The sequence below is a fragment of the Orycteropus afer genome, unplaced genomic scaffold, assembly GCF_000298275.1.
Source record: "Orycteropus afer afer isolate SDZICR_OR568_19922 unplaced genomic scaffold, OryAfe1.0 scaffold00223, whole genome shotgun sequence".
Classification (NCBI taxonomy): domain Eukaryota; kingdom Metazoa; phylum Chordata; class Mammalia; order Tubulidentata; family Orycteropodidae; genus Orycteropus; species Orycteropus afer.
The window spans coordinates 1,668,917-1,687,685 of NW_006921810.1; the positions used below are offsets into that span (position 1 = coordinate 1,668,917).

The following is an 18,769-nucleotide window of genomic DNA, read 5'->3' on the forward strand; positions in this document are numbered from 1 at the left end:
TTATGATCTCCAGAAAAGAATTACTGAAATGGAAACTCAAAAGGAAAAAATTCATGAAGATACCAAAGAAATTAATGAGAAGAGCAATATACTGTCGAATGAAATGAAAGCTAAAAATAAAGCTGTAAAAGATGCAGAGAAGTAATTTTTTTGAAATATAAAAAGTATTTAGATTATTGAATTTTATTAGTGTGTCATGTGTCTGTATATAAACTTTTGTAATACATTTACCAGTGTATAAAATGGTCTCCTTTTGCCCTTAAAAAAAAGAAAAATTTAAATTGCCCTGCATTGAATTCATCGTAATGACAGGTGAAATGCCAAACTTTGAAGTCACAAAATAGTGGCAGATGCTACCCCCTAGTGACTGAACATAGTAACACAAAACATCCCAGCAAAAGTAAGCATTTGACCTGACAGGTTATAGTCTGCTTAAGAATAAACAGTCCACAAATCTCTTTCAGAGGGAGAATTTCAATTTTACTGTGTTCCTACTCTGTGCCAGTATTCAAGGACATCAATCTCTCTTGTCCGGGATTTTCTTTTTTATTCTTTAAGAATATTTTAATTTCCTTTTATGATAAAGTTTTTATAGACCTAGACATTATAACTACTGGAAATTACAGTATTTCCCATCCAGCTTGGAAAAGCAAAATAACTCAATCACAAAATTTAATGGCTTCCTTGAATATTGGGGGGAGGGGACGTATAAGCTTAGAATAGGCAAAGTTGTAGGATCGTTCCCTGGAAACATTTATAGAGGAAGTGTTCCAGGCAGAGTATAAAACATGGCATTAATATATCTGAATATCGAAAATAGTACCATAATTTTCTTACTTTGCTAGGAAATTGAACAAAATTACAAAATTTATTGAAGAGAACAAAGAAAAATTTACCCAGCTAGATTTGGAAGATGTTCAAGTTCGGGAAAAATTGAAACATGCTACAAGTAAAGCCAAAAAACTGGAGAAACAACTTCAAAAAGATAAAGAAAAGGTAAGTGGGGGGTGGGTTAAAAATTCATGTCCATCAGATCATGTTTTTATTATTTTTCATGGATATGCTTACCTCTTATTAACTGAGAAAATGAATTAAGTTTTGAATGTTAAGTGTTTTAAGATTTATCTCTGACTCTGATTTATTCCTGTCAAGGGAAAGAAAACCTTACATTCATTAGATCATGAATTTTAGAGCTTACAGTATTATGATTTACATTCTTGGGAAAACAATTACTAAATCAACAGTTTCATTTCAATGATAATATAATTTTCTTTTTCCTTGAATACTGGTTTTAAAAAAAAAATGTTTTTGGGTATCATAGACTTAAAAAGGTTACCTGCCTTTAAGAGTTTCAGAGCAGGAGTGACCTCTTTAAAAAAGAAAAGGAAGATTATAATTTAAGAGGGTGATTGGCTATTTTAAATGTAAAAAAGATGTAGTTCAGACTACAATGTGGAGAATGCTTAATGCTGAGGACCAGAGTCTAATCAATTAATTTAGGATTTCTCAAACTTTATTGTTCATATCTCTGTCAGTAGATACTAATATATATGATACCTGTAGCCAAATAGGAATTTCTGGGTGGTACAGTTATTGCTCTCAGCTGTTTAACTAAAAGGTTAGAAGTCCGGTTCTACCCAGAGACACCTCAGAAGAAAGACTGGACAAACTATTTCTGAAAAAATTAGCCACTAAAAACCCTGTGGTGCAGTTTCTACTCTTGACACATGAGATTGCCATGAGTCAGGGTCAACTCAGTGACAGTTGTTTTTATAGCAAGATAAGTTTCAGAAAAGCTTCGTGCCATATAATTATGACGTAATTATAGTACAGGCTCTGCTTTTACCTTCTCACTATTTTCCAAATGTATTTATTTACAGAATACTTTCTGCTTGGTACTTCTGACAAATCTTAATGTGAATCAGTGTTTGAAGAACACCATTTTGGGAAATATAGAACTTCTCTGGTACTAGATAATCAGAATAAACAAAATAACATAAGGGGTTGGGATAACCCCCAAACTGAACAGACTAAAGTGAAATGTAACTGTTTTAAAGACATTAGTTTTTAGATAAACATAGGTAGGTGATAAATGATTATTGCCAAAAGGTATTAATGGACTAGAGCGTTCTGGTGGCATAGTAGTTATAGCACTTGGCTGCTAACCAAAAGGCTGCTAACCTCCTAGTCACTCCACAGGCAAAAGATGAGGCAATCTGCTTCCATAAAGATTTACAGAGTTGGAATCAACTGATGGCAATGAGTTTGGTTTGAGTTATTAATGAAATAAAATATTAGTCCTTCATAGTGCTAAAGAAGGTTGAAATGGGGAAGATAGGAAGAAAGACCTAAAGCCCTGTCAGGGAGAATTCTCTTTCCTAAAGAATCAGGAGTTCATGGAATTAGCTTTGTCATTAGACTGAGAATATAAAGGATTTCAGTGAATGGTTAAGAAGTACTTGAACCAACTGGTTCGATTCTAATGATAATTAAAACAACCAAAACCTTGAAGGACCCTGAGAAAAGCTTTCACATTATTAATTGTATTTGGAATCTTTTTAACTTAAATTTGTTTTATAATCTTAGGTTGAAGAATACAAAAGTATACCTGCCAAGAGTGAGCATATAATAACTGAGACAACAAGTAGAAACACTGTCCTTGAGAAGGAGAAAGAGAAAGAAGAAAAAAAATTAAAGGAAGTTATGGATAGCCTTAAACAGGAAACACAAGGGCTTCAGAAAGAAAAAGAAGTAAGATTCATTATCAATTAGTGTTTATTTAGTAGCTACTTTATTTTTTACTTGAAGGATGTTTTTACAGTGATGTCAAAAGGAAGCAAAAGTTTGGACTTTATCTAAACATTCCTAGAAATGGTCAATCTAGATTCTTTGCTTTACTGACTTCTGATTTCCCAACTTAAAAAGAATTAACCAAATAAGAATTTATAGTGATAGAAGAAAAGGTCACATACTACTACTGTTGCCAAATACATAGATCAGTATATATGCCATTCCTCATTAACATTATCTCATTTTCTCCTGAATTATTATTTTGGTAACTGATATGTTATTCCTTGGTAAAACCTGGGGCCAAACTATGTATTTCTATATAAAAAAGAGAGAAATTTTGATAGGTAATGGTCATTGAATTAACTATCTAGAAGATTAAAGAACCTGACAGATTGTGCTTTAGAATGAGTTTATTCCAATGTCAGCCAACAAAACTTTGTAAGTAGGATGCCTGTGTATGGCAGTAGATAATAAGTTTTAACATTTACTCATCTAATGTATATTAAATACTCTTCGTGCCTGCTTCATCCTTTGTTAATGACAAAACAAGTCCTCAAATCCAAGTTTCTTCATCAGTACAATGTAATGCTATACATCCTGCTCCTTATGAGTGTATTAGCTTTGACCACCACCCATTAGCCAATTTGTCGTGGCTTATGTGTTGCTATGATGCTGATAAGCTATGCCACCAGTATTTCAAATACCAGCAGTTTCACCCATGGTAGACAGGTTTTCAGCAGAACTTCTAGACAAGAAAGACAAACTGCAAAGACCTAGCGATATCCTTCCAAAAAAGTTAGCCAATGAAAACCCTAAGAATCACAATGAAATATTATCTGATACAGTGCTCAAAATTAGCCCCCTTGGGTTGGAAGGCACCCAAAATATAAAACAGTGGCCTCCACAATGAAAACAGTCAATTAGCATTTCTCATAATTTCTGCAGTACACATCAAGTAATGTCTAGTGGGAGGTGCCTTGCACCTAAAATTATGAAGATTTTCAATGTAAATATACTTGAGGAAACTTTTTTTTTTTTTTAATTATGATTTGGGTGAAAATGTATAGAGCAAATTCACTTTCCATACAGCATTTCACATACACTTTGTCTCATGACATTGACCACAATTTACCCCAATGCAACATCTGCCTCCTACTTCCTCCTGATAGTTACCTCTTCCCTGTGTCCATCCCTCCATGCACTCCTGCCCCCTGAGCTGTCTCCCTGTGCATAAGCAGCCCTTCTTTCTCCCATGCTTGTTCTCTCCAAGGAGTGTATTTACCTCTGGTAAATGTTCAACTCGTGCCTGTTTATTGTTTGGTTGGAATCCACAGGTGTGGGTTCAATTCCAGACTTGAAGGGCAGCTAGAGGCAATGGGTTGGTTTGCTTTTTTAAGCTAAAGCTAAAAACAATTCTGTACCAACACTTTATAGTCCAACAATCTTTTTACAACTGATTTCATGACAACTCTGTGAGGTACATATTAGTATGCACATTTTAGAGATTAAAACAAACAAAAAGGAATGATTAATGGTGCTGGGAAAATTGGATTTCCACATGCAGATGAATCTGTCAGGATTCATGAGTCATACTATACACAAAAAACCAAAATGTATCAAAGACCTAACTGTGAAATCTAAAACTATAAAATTCTTAGAAGATAGCACAGAGGTCTGACTGTGGGGCCTAGTTGTTAATGATGTATCATCAAATATAACAACAAACCACAGGCAGCAAAAGACAAAATAGATAAAAGGGAATGAATAAAAATTACTTTCCTCAAAGAATTTTATCAACAAAAGGAAAAGCATCTATAAATTGGGAAGAAATTTCCAGGAACCATTATTATCCGATAAGAGTCTAATATCCAAAATATAGCAAAAACTTCTTTACAATAAAACCACTATGAAATTATCACCTCACTCCCATCAGAATAGCAATGATAAATAAACAAAAAACAACAGTTGTTGTGGAGGTTGTAAAGGAACTGGAACTTTTCATCCATCCTGGGTAGAAATGTAAAATGGTACAGCCACTGTGGAAAACTATTTGGCAATTACTCAAGTAAGTCAAATATAGAAGTACAACATGACCTAGCAATCCCAACCCTAGGAATATAACCGAGAACAAACAAAAACCTATATACCATACCAATGTTCGTCGCATCTATTTTCACAACAGCCAAAGGTGGAATAACAGAAGTATCCATCAGCAAATAAATGAATAAACAAAACGTGGTACAGACAGTCCCCAGACTCATTCAGACTATTAGTGACTCTGTAGGACCAAATAGAACTGTTCCATAGGGGTTTCCAAGATAGTAATCTTTCTTCCACATCTTTTTCTCACAGAGCGCCTGGTGAGTTCAAACCTCCTAACTTCTGTTAGCCGACTGATTAACCACTGCATCACCAGACTTTATTTCAGCTCTTTTAAATTTAAAGATGTGTATGTATGCTATTTATAATACTTAACCTGTGAGGTTAATGGAACTTATCATGTTTTAACAGAGTCGAGAGAAAGAACTTATGGGTTTCAGTAAATCTGTAAATGAAGCACGTTCAAAGATGGAGGTAGCCCAATCAGAGCTTGACATCTATCTCAGTCGTCATAACACTGCAGTGGCCCAGTTGAGTAAGGCCAAGGATGCTCTTATTGCGGCTTCTGAGACTCTCAAAGAAAGGAAAGCTGCAATCGGAGACATAGAGGCAAAGCTCCCTCAAACTATACAAGAATTAAAAGAGGTAAATAATCATTTCTGAGTGTCATCTGAACATTGTTAATCAACCATAGTTTATAATACACACACAGTTGTTTGGTTTTTTAAATCCAATATCAGTGTAATCTGTCCAAAAGAATGGCATTAACATTACACTGTTATATATAACATGAATTGAGACCATCACAAAAATGGAATATCAGTGTAATCTGTCCAAAAGAATGGCATTAACATTACACTGTTACATATAACATGAATTGAGACCATCACAAAAATGGAATATTCTCCCCAGAAGCATCAAACAGAATTCATGAATATAGTTTCTTTATTGGTATTCCAAAATGTTATAAATTAATCAAGATATATAGCTTAGCTCAGCAGCAGCCCCCCTTCCTTGAGTGAATTACATATCTAAAGAATTTCATAAACTAACATAATCTCCAAAGCCTCTTTTAGACAAGATGAAATGGCAATAGAAAATGCTGTTTCAAGAAAAAAAGTACTGAGAATAAGTCTTTTTCATTTTGGTAAACGCACACTATTTAATCGAGGAATTTCATGTGCGTGTAGAATTTAAATGTAAACTTAAATTACCCAATGAATACCTCTACCTTCCTTGCGATCAGTTTATTTTTGGATGACTTTTATCTATAACTTGAAGTTTTGCTTTATACTAGTGTTGGGTAATAATGGTGCTAATGTAAAGCCAGGAGTCAAGAGAATGCCAGCTGGAAAAAATAGTTGCTGCTAAATTGAATATTGAAAACACAAGTTCTGGTTTTTGTGCAGTTCCCCCTATGCTGACAGCCTTACGTTTTTGTCCAATAATAGGGCTATTATAGAAGCATCTTCTTCCTCATTTTATCTTTTTATTCTCACAACTATGGGTTTTGTTTTATCCCTTTGATTAACTGGAAAGGCAACCACACCATAACCATAGTCCTGCCCAGTCTCTCATACCTGAGTGCCATACCTTTGTCTGATTTGGACTAACACAGAACTTAAGAATTAAGACCCACTTCTTCATAATTATATAGTGCCAAATTGTGGTTTCCACAGCCCCGGCTCTAATTTTAAAATGGATTGTTAGTGTGATCATATTGCAATTGTTATTACTATTGATCCAAACCAGCAATTGTAGCTGAGTTCCGATTAAAATGTTTATTGTTGGTATTTTATTATTATTATTATTATTGTTATTGAGACATTATATGTAATTCTGTGCTACAATTAGACATATTTAAGATCTAATGCTTCTGGGATTCATTTTCTTTTCTTTACACGTTCAGAAAGAAAAAGAACTTCAGAAACTTGCACAAGAAGAAATAAGCTTTAAAAGTTTGGTTCATGATCTTTTCCAAAAAGTTGAAGAAGCAAAGAGTTCTTTAGCAATGAATCGAAGTAGGGGGAAAGTCCTTGATGCAATAATTCAAGAAAAAAAATCTGGCAGGATTCCAGGAATATATGGAAGATTGGTAAAGTAGATTTATTTAGAAATGATTTTACATTTTTCTCAAGACATCGTTGAATTATTTTTTTATCTTGATTTAAAGAGTTTTACATTGAGTGCCACTCTACATAAACTAACATTCATTTCTGTTTATGTTAAGGAACATTCATTTTAAAATATTTTACTCTTATAAAAACTCAGGCATGATAAAATTTTGTGATGTTAATTCTCTCATGCTGAAAGTAAATTGTTTTTTAGTTTGGGGTGATTACATTTGTTTTATATATACAGTGCTGAAATAAGTCTAGTTAGTGATAAATAAATTTAATTAAAATCTTTTATCTGTTTAAAAAAATAAAGATTTGATAAATTATATTCTAGGTTTTGGAAGGAAGATGGGGCAATCTACTATATATGGAAGGTTTAACCAGGGTTTATAGGCAAATCAACAAGAAGTGAAATAGAAACATTAAGTTAGCAATTAGTAAGCCCTGGTGGTGGTGCAATGATTAAAACATGTGGCTGGTAACTGAAAGGTCAGCAATATCAACCAAGCAGCCACTGGCGCAGAAGAAAGCTTGTGATACTCTACCTTTGTAAAGATTATATAGCCTTGGGGCAGTTCTATTCCATCCTGTAGGGTCCTTGACTCAATGATACACAATAACAACAGGCTAGCAATTGTGGGACTATTACATACCGGTTCTGAGCTTGAAGCCAAAAGGGAGCTGTAGCTGTTAGCCAGAGAGAGGCCAAGAGAAAACTGGGAATAACCCCGTACATCTCCAGTCCTCCAGCTAGGGACAGCAGCAGAGCAGAAAGTGGATCTAGAAGGGCAGATAAAAACAGTTGCTTCCAGGACTGCATATTAAGTGACTTCCACCTTATTTTCTTGAAGATACACAATTTGATCCTATTAATTTGCTCTTAAAGCATATCAGTGAATACTGCTAGCTAATGTATTAATAATAGGATTGATGAATAGGCAAATGTGTGTCATCAAGACTTGTATAATCTTGGTTAGCTTTCAGTAAATCAAAGTTTAATTGCTAAGTTGTATTTCTTATAGTCTTTTTAGGTTTCACATCTTCACATTTTAAGTTTCATATTCTTCATATTACATGTTTTTATTCTCATAAAAACAATTCATTCCTTTTTTGCTCTCATTAAAAATTTAAATTCTTTGCCATAAACCTTTTATTAAAGGTATATTAGAAACCACTAGTGGTGATTGCTTCTACAGAAGGGGAAGGCTGAGAGAAAGATTTTAATTTTTCGCTTGTACCTTTTTCTGTGCTTTTTTAAAAGTATATGTAGGTATAGTTCCTCAAAACAGTAATTTGAAAAATCTTTCTAAATAGTACTGAAGTGATGCTGTGCTTTTTTGCCAACTTCCTTGCTAATTACGTCTTCACTTTTTTCCTCTCTTAATTATTAGGGAGACCTAGGAGCCATTGATGAAAAATATGATGTTGCTATTTCATCCTGTTGTCATGCGTTAGACTACATTGTTGTTGATTCGATTGACACAGCGCAAGAATGTGTAAACTTCCTTAAAAGGCAAAATATTGGAGTTGCAACTTTCGTAGGTTTAGATAAGGTGAGTGTTAATTATAAGCTGCCTATCATTTTAAATGTTACAATTTCTTCACTTACTTAATGAGCACCTGATAGGTTTTGAAAATTGTGTAACCTTACAGATGAAACCAATTATGAAAAAAAAATCATGCAGTGCCTCCTCTACAGGAATATACATTCTAAGGTTAACTGATACGTTGCAGTTCTGCCTTGAGTCATCAATAACTTCTTTTTATAAAAGCTTTTTGTTGTTAGCTGCTACTGAATCAGTTCCAACTCATAGTGACCCTGTGTACAACAGAATGAAACACTCCCTGGTCCTGCACCATCCTCATGGTTGTTGCTGTGTTTGAGCCCATTGTATCAGCCTCTGTGTCAATCCATTTGATATGGGGGGTTTCCTTTTCTTTTTTTTTTTGGTTTGCTGACCCTCTGCTTTACCAAGCGTGATGTCCTTCTCCAAGGACAAATCCTTCTTGATAACATACTCAAAGTACGTAAGACAAAGTCTCACCATCCTCTCTTCTAAGGAGCACTCTAGCTTTACTTCTTCCAGGACATATCGGTTCATTCTTATGGCGCTCCATTGTATATTTAGTATTCTTCACCAACACCATAATTCAAATGCAGTTATTCTTTTTTAGTCTTCATTCATTGTCCTGATTTTTATTGAAACACCGTAAAATTCACCATTTTAAAGCGTACAATTCATTGGCTTTTGGTGTATTCACAAGGTGGTTCAGCTACTTTTAAATTCCAGAGTATCTTCATCAGCCCTAAAAGAAATCCCGTACCCTGTGGCAGTCATTCCCCACGTCCCTCATCCAACCCCAGATAGCAACCATTAATCAACCTACTTCCTCTCTACAGATTTCCTTATTTTGGACATTAGTATAAATGGAATGCCAATATGACCTTTTTTGATGGCTTCTTCTTAGTACGTTTTCAGAATTCATCCATCGTGTATTCGTATCATATTCAGTTCATGGACATTTGAGTTGTTTCCATTTTTTGGCTGCTGTGGTAGTTATCTTTGTTTGCCAACTTGGCTGGGCCTGTCTGAGTGGCTGACAGCTGGTGGTAGTATTCCCCATGATGAGACTGGCAATCAACTCCGTGGTGGGATCTACCACAAGCAGCTGAGTAGCTGCCTTTGGGGTGTGGTCTGCTTCCTGTATATAAGAAGCTTTGAAAATGGTCTCTAGCCTATGGTATGCTTGGACCCTGCATGTAGCCATGTTGTTGCTCAGCAGCCTGCCATGCTTTGCCGACCTTGGGACTTACAGTGGAGTTAAGTTAATGGCCTGCCGTGTGGTTTGGTAACATCGGGACTGTGCCTTTTTACTTGTCAACATTGGGGCTTCTCAGCCTCAGCAGCCAGTAGCTGTCTGAAGAAACACCTCTAGCTCCAATGGGCTGGGAGCAAGCGGCAGAGCTGGACCCTAAGGTTGAGGGGCTTTCACCCAGCCCCTAGGCCTAGCACTTTGAACTTGGGCTTAAAGCCTCCAGATTGCAAGAATAAACTCCTGCTTGTTAAGGCCATCCCATTTGTGGTATATATTCTTGTCAGAGTGGCACTAGGTAACCAGAACAGCTGCCTTGACAATAATGTTGCCATGCGCATAGGTGTGCAAGTTTTTGTATGAACTTGTGTATCATTTCCCTTGGTTATGTACCTAAGAATGGAATTGTTGGGTAATACAGCTATACTGTGTTTAACTTTTTGAGGAACTACAAACTTTTCCACTATGGTTGCACTACTTTGACCTTCCTACCAGCAGTGTCTAATCAAAGGTCATGAAGTTTTATGCCTCTAAGAGTTTCATTGTTTTCTTACATTTAGGTGGTTGATCCATTTTATGTTAATTTTTGTATGTAATGTAATATAGAGGCGCTCTGGTAGCGTAGTGCCTAAGGCACTTGATTGCTAACCAGAAGACTGGCGGTTCAAACCCATCGACCACTCCTTGGAAAAAAGGTTGGGCAATCTACTTCTGTAGTGATACCACCTCAAAAACCCAAGGAGGGTTGCAGTGAGTCAGTTCCAACTCGACAGTACATGGAACAACAACAACAACAATGTAATGTGGAGATCCAACTTTATTCTTTTGCACATGGTATTCAGTTGTCACAGTACCATTTATTCATAAGACTATTCTTTCCCCCATTTAATATCTGGTGTGACACCCTTGGTCTCAAACGTATGAGTTTGTTAATAGACTCTTAATTATATTCCATTGATCTATATATCCAACTTTATGAGAGTACTCAGGCTTGTTTACTATAGCTTTGTAATAAATTTTGAAATCAGGGAGTGAGTAATCTTTCAGAATTGTTTTGGCTATTTTGGGTCCCTGAATTTCTGTGTAGATTTTAAGATAAGCTTGTTAATTTCCACAAAAAAAGACAATTGAGATTTCAACAGGATTGTATTGAGTGTGTGGATCTATTTGGGGAATATTGCCATCCTAAAATCACTAATTCTTCCTACCAAGAATAGAGAATGTCAACCATTTATTTAAGTCTTTGATTTCTTGCAACAGGATTTTATACTTTTTAATGTACAAGTCTTATACTACTTTTCTTATATATTTTTTCAGATGTATGTTTTTCTTTTTGATGCTAATGGAATTGTCTTACTTTCATTTTTAGATTGTTAATTATAATGTAGAGAAATACAATTGATTGTTATTGATCTTATGCCCTACAACTTACTGAAGATATTTATTAGTTTTAAATTGAGTCTTTTATGGATTCTTTATGGTTTTTCTATATGATTTTCTCACCACCTGCAAATAGTGAGTTTTACATTAACTTCTATCTAAAAATAAAAATACAATAAAGTAATAATAATTCTGCAGGTAGATACTCAGATATTTGTATACCTATCTGCTTTTTGTGCATGTTTATTATGTCAGTACCTAGAAGAAATGGCATATCCTTTATTTTGTTTATTTATTTTTAGATGGCCATATGGGGGAAAAAAATGTCCAAAATTCAAACTCCTGAAAATACACCTCGGTTATTTGATTTAGTAAAGGTAAAAGATGAGAAAATTCGCCAAGCTTTTTACTTTGCTTTACGGGATACATTAGTAGCTAACAACTTGGATCAAGCCACAAGAGTAGCATATCAAAAAGATCGAAGGTGGAGAGTGGTCACTTTACAGGGACAAATCATAGAACAGTCAGGTAATGGTGATGTTATCCTGTCCTTAACTTTTACGTAATGTGGTGAAAGAATGTAAGTCTCATTTCTCTCGCCTGTTCTCCAGGTACAATGACTGGCGGTGGAAGCAAAGTAATGAAAGGAAGAATGGGTTCATCAGTTGTGGTTGAGATCTCTGAAGAAGAGGTCAGTATATATAAAGTTACAGTCAGACTTCTAAAAAAAAAATCATTATTGAGGTTTAACTTAACACAAAATTCACCCATTTTAAGTATATTGTAACTCAAATTTTAAATTAGTAGATTGAATTTTTCTATAAATGACTGATATATAAGCAGTATTTTTTTATATAAAACCTTAAAATTGTGAAAACATGTAATTTAGAACATATGTTCAGTGTATGTAAATTATTACATTTCGTATGGATTTTTCAAAATTTAACCATTCACTTACTGTTTTACTGTAGTTCAGAGTAATTCTTTAAGATGTGACTATAGCAAAGACTTTTGACACGTTTCCCAATTTTCTTTCCAAAGATTTTATTCCTGTACTCATTTTCTGTTCCCACCAGGAGTATGTATGAGAAGTCAAAATGTTCAGGAAAAACTGCTATGTTCTATTTTTAATCTCAGAACAGTATTTGCACTTTTTTCTTCCTTAACACACCTTAGATTTCCTAGATACCTAATTTTTTTGAAAGTTAAGTATTGCACCTTGATTTTTGTGTCCCTTATCTCCATTTAATTTATTTGACCTACTCTTAAGGTGAAGGGGCTCTGGTAGCACAGTGCCTAGGGCATCTGACCGCTAACCAAAAAGTTGGTGGTTGAAACCTACCAGCCACTCAGCAGAAGGAAGACTGGGCAATCTACTTCTGATCAGGAACCAAAAATGGTTTTTTTTTGCTCTGGTCTGCATAAGAACAGAGTTTTCTGAAATGACCCTTGGAAAACTTATTTCACTAGTACTTTTCTTTGTAGGTAAATAAAATGGAATCACAGTTGCAAAGAGACTCTCAAAAAGCAATGCAAATCCAGGAACAAAAAGTACAACTTGAAGAAACAGTAGTTAAATTACGGCATAGTGAACGAGAAATGAAGAATACACTAGAAAAATTTACTGCAAGCATCCAGGTATTCTTTTTGATTAATATTAGCTGAAACTGTTGGAATTCACCAGCAATTTTAGCATAACCATTTTGCTATTAAAACATTTAAATGTTGGGGAGGAAGAGGATAGCTTGGTAAGTGGAAGGTCTGTCTCTTGATAATTGTTTTTCCCAGAATACAAATGGATAATGCCCAGGCACAGTGTTGGTCCAGACACAGTTGTTCCCGTTTTCCATTTGTACTCCATACAGAAGTGTCTTCCCATAGCACCTCACCTAACCTAACTAGTTGCTGTTCAATCGATTCCAATTCTCAGCAACCCCATGTGTACACAGTAGAATTGCACTCTGTAGGGTTTTCAAGGCTGTGACGTTTTGGAAGCAGATCAGACTTTTCTTCCAATGAGCGAGCCCCTGGGTGTGTTTGAGCCGCCAACCTTTCCATTGGTAGTTGAGTGCTTAACTGTGTACCATCCAGGGACCTTGTTAGTGACTGTATGACACTTTATTTTCATTTTCTTTTGAAACTGGGTTTTTTTGTTTGTTTCTCTCTCTCCCCTTGATTATGAAAAAAGCAGTACAAGCCACTATTGTGGGGTTTTTGTTTTTGTTTAAGTTTTCAGAAAGTACCCAAATAGGAAAACATAATTTGTATTAATGGGTTAATAATTTGTATTGCAGATACTGGTATAAGCCAAAAAAAAAAAAAAAAAAAACCACTGCCATCAAGTGTACTCTGACTCGTAGTACCCCAATTGGGTTTCTAAGGCAGTAAATCTTTATGGAAGTAAGTTGCCCCATTTTCCTTCCACAGAGCAGCCGGTGGATTTGAACTGCTAACATTCTGGTTAGCAGTCAGATACCTTAGGCACTGTACCACCAGAGCTCCTTACAGATAATGGTATATAAATTATTGCACATGGCTTATTAATGAGATTATACTATACTTAAGAACTTTTCAAATCCACGTAATATTTTGTTTGCAGTTACTGCAGAGCATTTTGTTTGTACCACAATTCGATAAATGTTTTTCTATGCAGTATGTACATTGCTATGGTAAAATATCTTTGTAGGTAAACTGTTATATACTTTCATCCAATTTTTTCCTTGATATATTTCTAAAATTACATTTCACACACATTATGTGTATAAAATTTAAGGCATTTGTTGCATCTGCCCAATTACCCTCCTGAAAATGTAGTTCTGCTTCATAACTACTAACAGCATGTGTTAGAAACTATTTCTCCAGGTCTTTAAATAGTAGGTACTCTTAACTATGTTTTAAGTTTGCTTCTCTTATGAGCTAAAAAGTGGTATTTTAGCTTATCTTTTTAGTGAGCTTGCCCATCATTTCATTCAATAATTGGGCATCTTCCTTCTTTATATTAGTTTGTTCATGTTTTATGCCCTCTTTGAAACATTTCTATAGCGCTTGTCAGAACAAGAAGAATATTTGAATGTGCAAGTTAAGGAGCTTGAAGCTAATGTACGTGCTACAGCCCCTGACAAGAAAAAGCAGAAATTGCTAGAAGAAAGTGTTAGTGCTTTTAAAACAGGTATGTTTAAAGTTACAGACTTTTTTTTGAGATTGTTAAAAACAGGTTTTTAAACTTAGGGTGTTTAAGATAGCAGATTATAAAACAATAGCAGCTAAATATTCTATGTGTAAGTGACTGCAGTGGCTGTTTCATATTTTTGTATCATTTCATTTCAAAACAAAGCTATAAATTATTAAGATCCTAATTTGACACATACAGAAACTGAGGCATAGAGTGGTTTATATATTTGCCTAAGGTCACACAACACAGCTTGTAGTGGTATGGGAATTCAGGACCTAGGCCATATGATTCCAAGAGCCTGTGCTCTTTAATTCCCTGTTTTATGTACATTGGCCCTAGCCTTCACAAAAACCCTTCCATATAGTAGTTGATAGAATAAGAAAACTGAGGACTAGAAGAAACTTAATCACTTTGTTAGAGCATACAGGATATGAATGATAGGCACATGAAGAAAAACAAAACAGTATTTGTTTGAAAACTTAGAAAATACAGATTTTGCCTTCCAGAACTTTTGTGTATGTGCATATATTCATGTAGCCTAGAGAATTCATAAGCTAGAGGTAGAATCTTTTACATTTTATGCCTGCAATTAAAGTCCCCTGGTCATGTGCTTGAGTTGTCTGCTTTTCTATGCGTGTGTCTTCAGTTGAACATAGATGGGCATCTTACTGTGGGAGGAGGAAAGAATGGATCATATCCACACACCCGTCTAGGCTTACAGCATCTTAGCTAGTAATCCCAGCAAACATAGTGAGTCCTCATTACAGCCTCAAGAAGGAACCCTGTTCTGCTTTGGCTCATGAATACTGTCTATCCCAAGGAAATAGAGTTGGAGCAGTTATCCATATACTCCAAATGACACAGTTTTCTTCTCAAAAATAAAATAGAGACTAAAAAATCTAGGCAGACAAACAAATGTCCACCATGCACATCAAATACTCATCTATAGCCCCTTTAAAATGTTGGGTTTGGCATCTTTCTTTATAATTAGAAATAGTGTTTCTCTCACAAAAAAATTAACACAATTTTGCAGGGGACTGATACACATTTTTTAAAAACAACAAAATATAAGCATTCACTAGCTGGTACAAGCAGTTTGTATTTGACTACTGTGGTAGTTCAGTTTGTGTGTCAACTTGGCTGGGCCTGGTTGAGTGACTGAGCAACTAGATGTAGTATTCCCCTCGATGAGACTGGTAATCAACTCCATGGTGGGATCTACCACAAGCAGCTGAGTAGCTGCTTTGGATATGTGGTCTGCTTCCACTGTATAATAAGCAGCTTTGGGAATGGTCTCTAGCTTGTGGCATGCTTGGACCCTTCATGTAGCTGTGTTGTTGTTCAGCAGCCTGCCATGCTCTGCCAACTTTGGGACTTAAAATAGACTTGAATTAACAGCCTGCCATGTGGTTGGTAACATCGGGACTGTGCCATTTTATTTGTTGACCTTTGGCTTGTTAGCCTCAGCAACCAGTAGCCGCCTGAGTGAAGAGATGCCTCTGGCTTCATTGGGCCAGGAGCAAGAGGCAAAGCTGAAGCCCAAGGTCAAGGGGCTTTTACACAGCCCCTAGAGCCTGGCACTTTGAACTTGGACTTACAGCCTCCAGACTTTGTAAGAGAATAAACTCCTGTTTGTTAAGCCATCCCATTTGTGGTATATTCTTGTCAGAGCAGCACTAGGTAACCAGAACAACTGCTAACTTAAAGGTTGGCAGTTCAAACCCACCTATTGGTGCCACAGAAGAAGAGCCTGGCAAACTGCTTCCTTAAAGATTATAGCAAAGATTACCACTGTTAACCTCTCACAGGGGGATCTATATAAGAGATACTGGATAGAGTGGGAGAAAAATGTGGAGCAAAACTCAAAATCATTTTTTAAAGAAAAAAAGGACCAGATTTGCTGGTCTGATAGAGCCTGATAGAACCGCTGAGATTGTGGCCCCTAGCTGCCCTTCAGGTCTGGAATTAAAACCGTTCCTATGGCTTCCAGCCAAATAAAAGACAGGTATATGAGCTGAACATTTACATTAGGTAGATAGACTCCTTGGAGAAAACAATCATGGGAGATTAGAAGGGCTGTGTATGCACAAGGAGACGACTAGGGGGGCAGGTGTGCGTGGGAGGGAAGGACACAGGGAAGAGGTAACTATGGGGAAAAAGAGGGAGGGGAGCTGTTACATTGTGGGAGATTGTAGTCAATGTCATGAGACAAAAGTGTATGTGAGCTGCTGTATGGAAAGTCAATTTGCTCTAAGCTTTCACCCAAATCACAATAAAAATTCAAAAAGCAATAGCAAAGAAAGCTCTATGGAGCACAGTTCTTCTCTGTCATACATGGAGTTACAATAAGTTAGAATTAACTCAACAGTGATGGATTTACTGTTGTTCATCACCCAGGCTCTGTTTTAGGTGCTGTTGATAGAGTATTGAACAAAAGCAAGTCCCTATTTTCATAGCACTCACACTTGAGGAGGAAAAGAGAGAAATATACTACAAATTATGTCAGATGGTGCTGGGTTAGAAAGTAAAACCAGAGTAATGGGGCAAGGGATGAAAGGGGTCATCAGACAGACACAGTGGTCAAACAGGCCTCTGATAGGAGAATTTGAGAAGAGACTCACCAGAAGTGTGAATACTAACCATATAGGTATTGGGACAAAGAGCATTGCAGGAAGAGTACACAGGACTAAGTTCAAAGGCCCTGAGGTAGGAATATTCAAGGAGGCCAGAATAGCTAGAGTAATGAATGGGAGAAGCTAGAATACAGTGGGACTTTATTGGCCATGATAATGACTGAGTGAAATAGCCATTGGAGAGTGATGGACATGTAACTGGTATAATTTACTTGGGATTTATTTTTTCCCCTTTTGTTTTGAATATTTTGTTCTTGCAGACACTTTAATTATTCCTTACACCTACCTTTCCCCACACACCCCCACAATATTTCTTGTGACTGCTTTGATGATACTGAATGGCCAATTAAAAGACCAAAAAAGTTTATCTACACTATCTGCAGCAACATTATTTCACAAAGAGAATGCAGAAATCTGTGTTTTATTCTTGGTTTGAAAGGAAGGCTTGACTTTGTTAAGACCCCTGCATATCTCCTGTCATGTGAATGATAGTTATTACCAGTATAAAACTAGAAAGCAAAGCAGTTGCCATCAAGTCAGTTCCAATTCATGGCAGCTCCCCATGTGTGTCAGAGTAAAACTGTGCACCATGGGGTTAGTGGCTATGATCCATCAGAAATAGATTGCCAGGCCTTTCTGCTCAGGAATCTCTGAATGAATTCAAACCACTACGTTCCACAGCTTTCTGACATGCAACTGAAGGTATGAAAAAAGAAGTGGGTGGTGGTACTTGAAAACAAAGAGAGAACTGCTGTAAACGATCCCTTTTTGGAAAGAGATTTGGGGTTGGAACCCTTTTCAGCTGCATATTTCATGGTCCCCCAAAGGAAAAACTGATTATCATCAAATCAATTCCAATTTATAGTGACCCTATAGGACAAAGTAGAACTGCCCCAATGGGTTTCTAAGACTGTAGAATCTTTACAAAATGTAACTACCACGTCTTTCTCCCAGAGTAGCTAGTGGGTTCTAACCAGCAACCCTTTTGGTTAGCAGAAAAATCTGGGTATTGCCTTCTATACCAGTTTATCTTTCCCCACTATTTGTGGAGGACTGCTGAGGTATATTAGTAGAAGAAAATAACCACTTTTTCAGGAAGAACAAAGTAATAATAGTCTATTACATAGCTTATCTAAGGCTAAAAAGTAGTATGAAAATAGTCAAACATGCTAAGAAAATTTAACAGGTCTTCGAAAGGATCATAAGAGTATGAAGCCATTAAGAAGTGGGTAGGTTCATAGCTGGACAAAAGGATTTAACCATGTGTTGTTACACTTTTTTTTTTTTTTTTTTTTAATACACTTTTTCCCAAATTTACAGAGTTTCTTGTTTGGTGTACATCAGGTTAAGATGTGCTCCCTAAAGAAATTTACATCTAACAAGTCATGCTCATTTTTAACATAGAAACATGAATTGAGTTCTTTATTTTTTAATTTCAGAATACGACAGTGTGGCTGAGAGAGCTGGTACAGTAGAAGCTGAAGTTAAAAGGTTGCACAATATCATTGTAGAAATCAATAACCATAAACTCAAAGCCCAACAAGACAAACTTGACCAAATAAATAAGCAATTAGATGAATGTGCTTCTGCTGTTACTAAAGCCCAAGTAGCAATCAAGACTGCAGACAGGTAGAGTATGCATACTACCCTAACTTTTCTTCCCCTTTCCCACCTCCTCATTAGAGTAGGGATTAATATTTAAATTTAATGTGCCATTAAATATTTATCTTGCTGTTCCTTACAAATTTTATCTGACAGGTTAT

The 18,769-nt window shown here is 36.0% G+C and overlaps 1 protein-coding gene across 1 annotated transcript in view; it reads left to right on the forward strand.

The window, feature by feature from the left end:
- SMC4 (structural maintenance of chromosomes 4) overlaps nt 1–18,769 on the forward strand; it is a 39,402-nt gene that overhangs the window by 13,854 nt on the left and 6,779 nt on the right. The window contains exons 6-16 of the mRNA XM_007948774.1: nt 2–141; nt 846–996; nt 2,587–2,751; nt 5,302–5,535; nt 6,800–6,985; nt 8,399–8,560; nt 11,504–11,729; nt 11,813–11,892; nt 12,687–12,839; nt 14,244–14,370; nt 18,446–18,635. Of these exons, the coding sequence (XP_007946965.1) occupies nt 2–141; nt 846–996; nt 2,587–2,751; nt 5,302–5,535; nt 6,800–6,985; nt 8,399–8,560; nt 11,504–11,729; nt 11,813–11,892; nt 12,687–12,839; nt 14,244–14,370; nt 18,446–18,635 (1,814 nt within the window). The remainder of the gene's footprint in view (nt 1; nt 142–845; nt 997–2,586; nt 2,752–5,301; nt 5,536–6,799; nt 6,986–8,398; nt 8,561–11,503; nt 11,730–11,812; nt 11,893–12,686; nt 12,840–14,243; nt 14,371–18,445; nt 18,636–18,769) is intronic.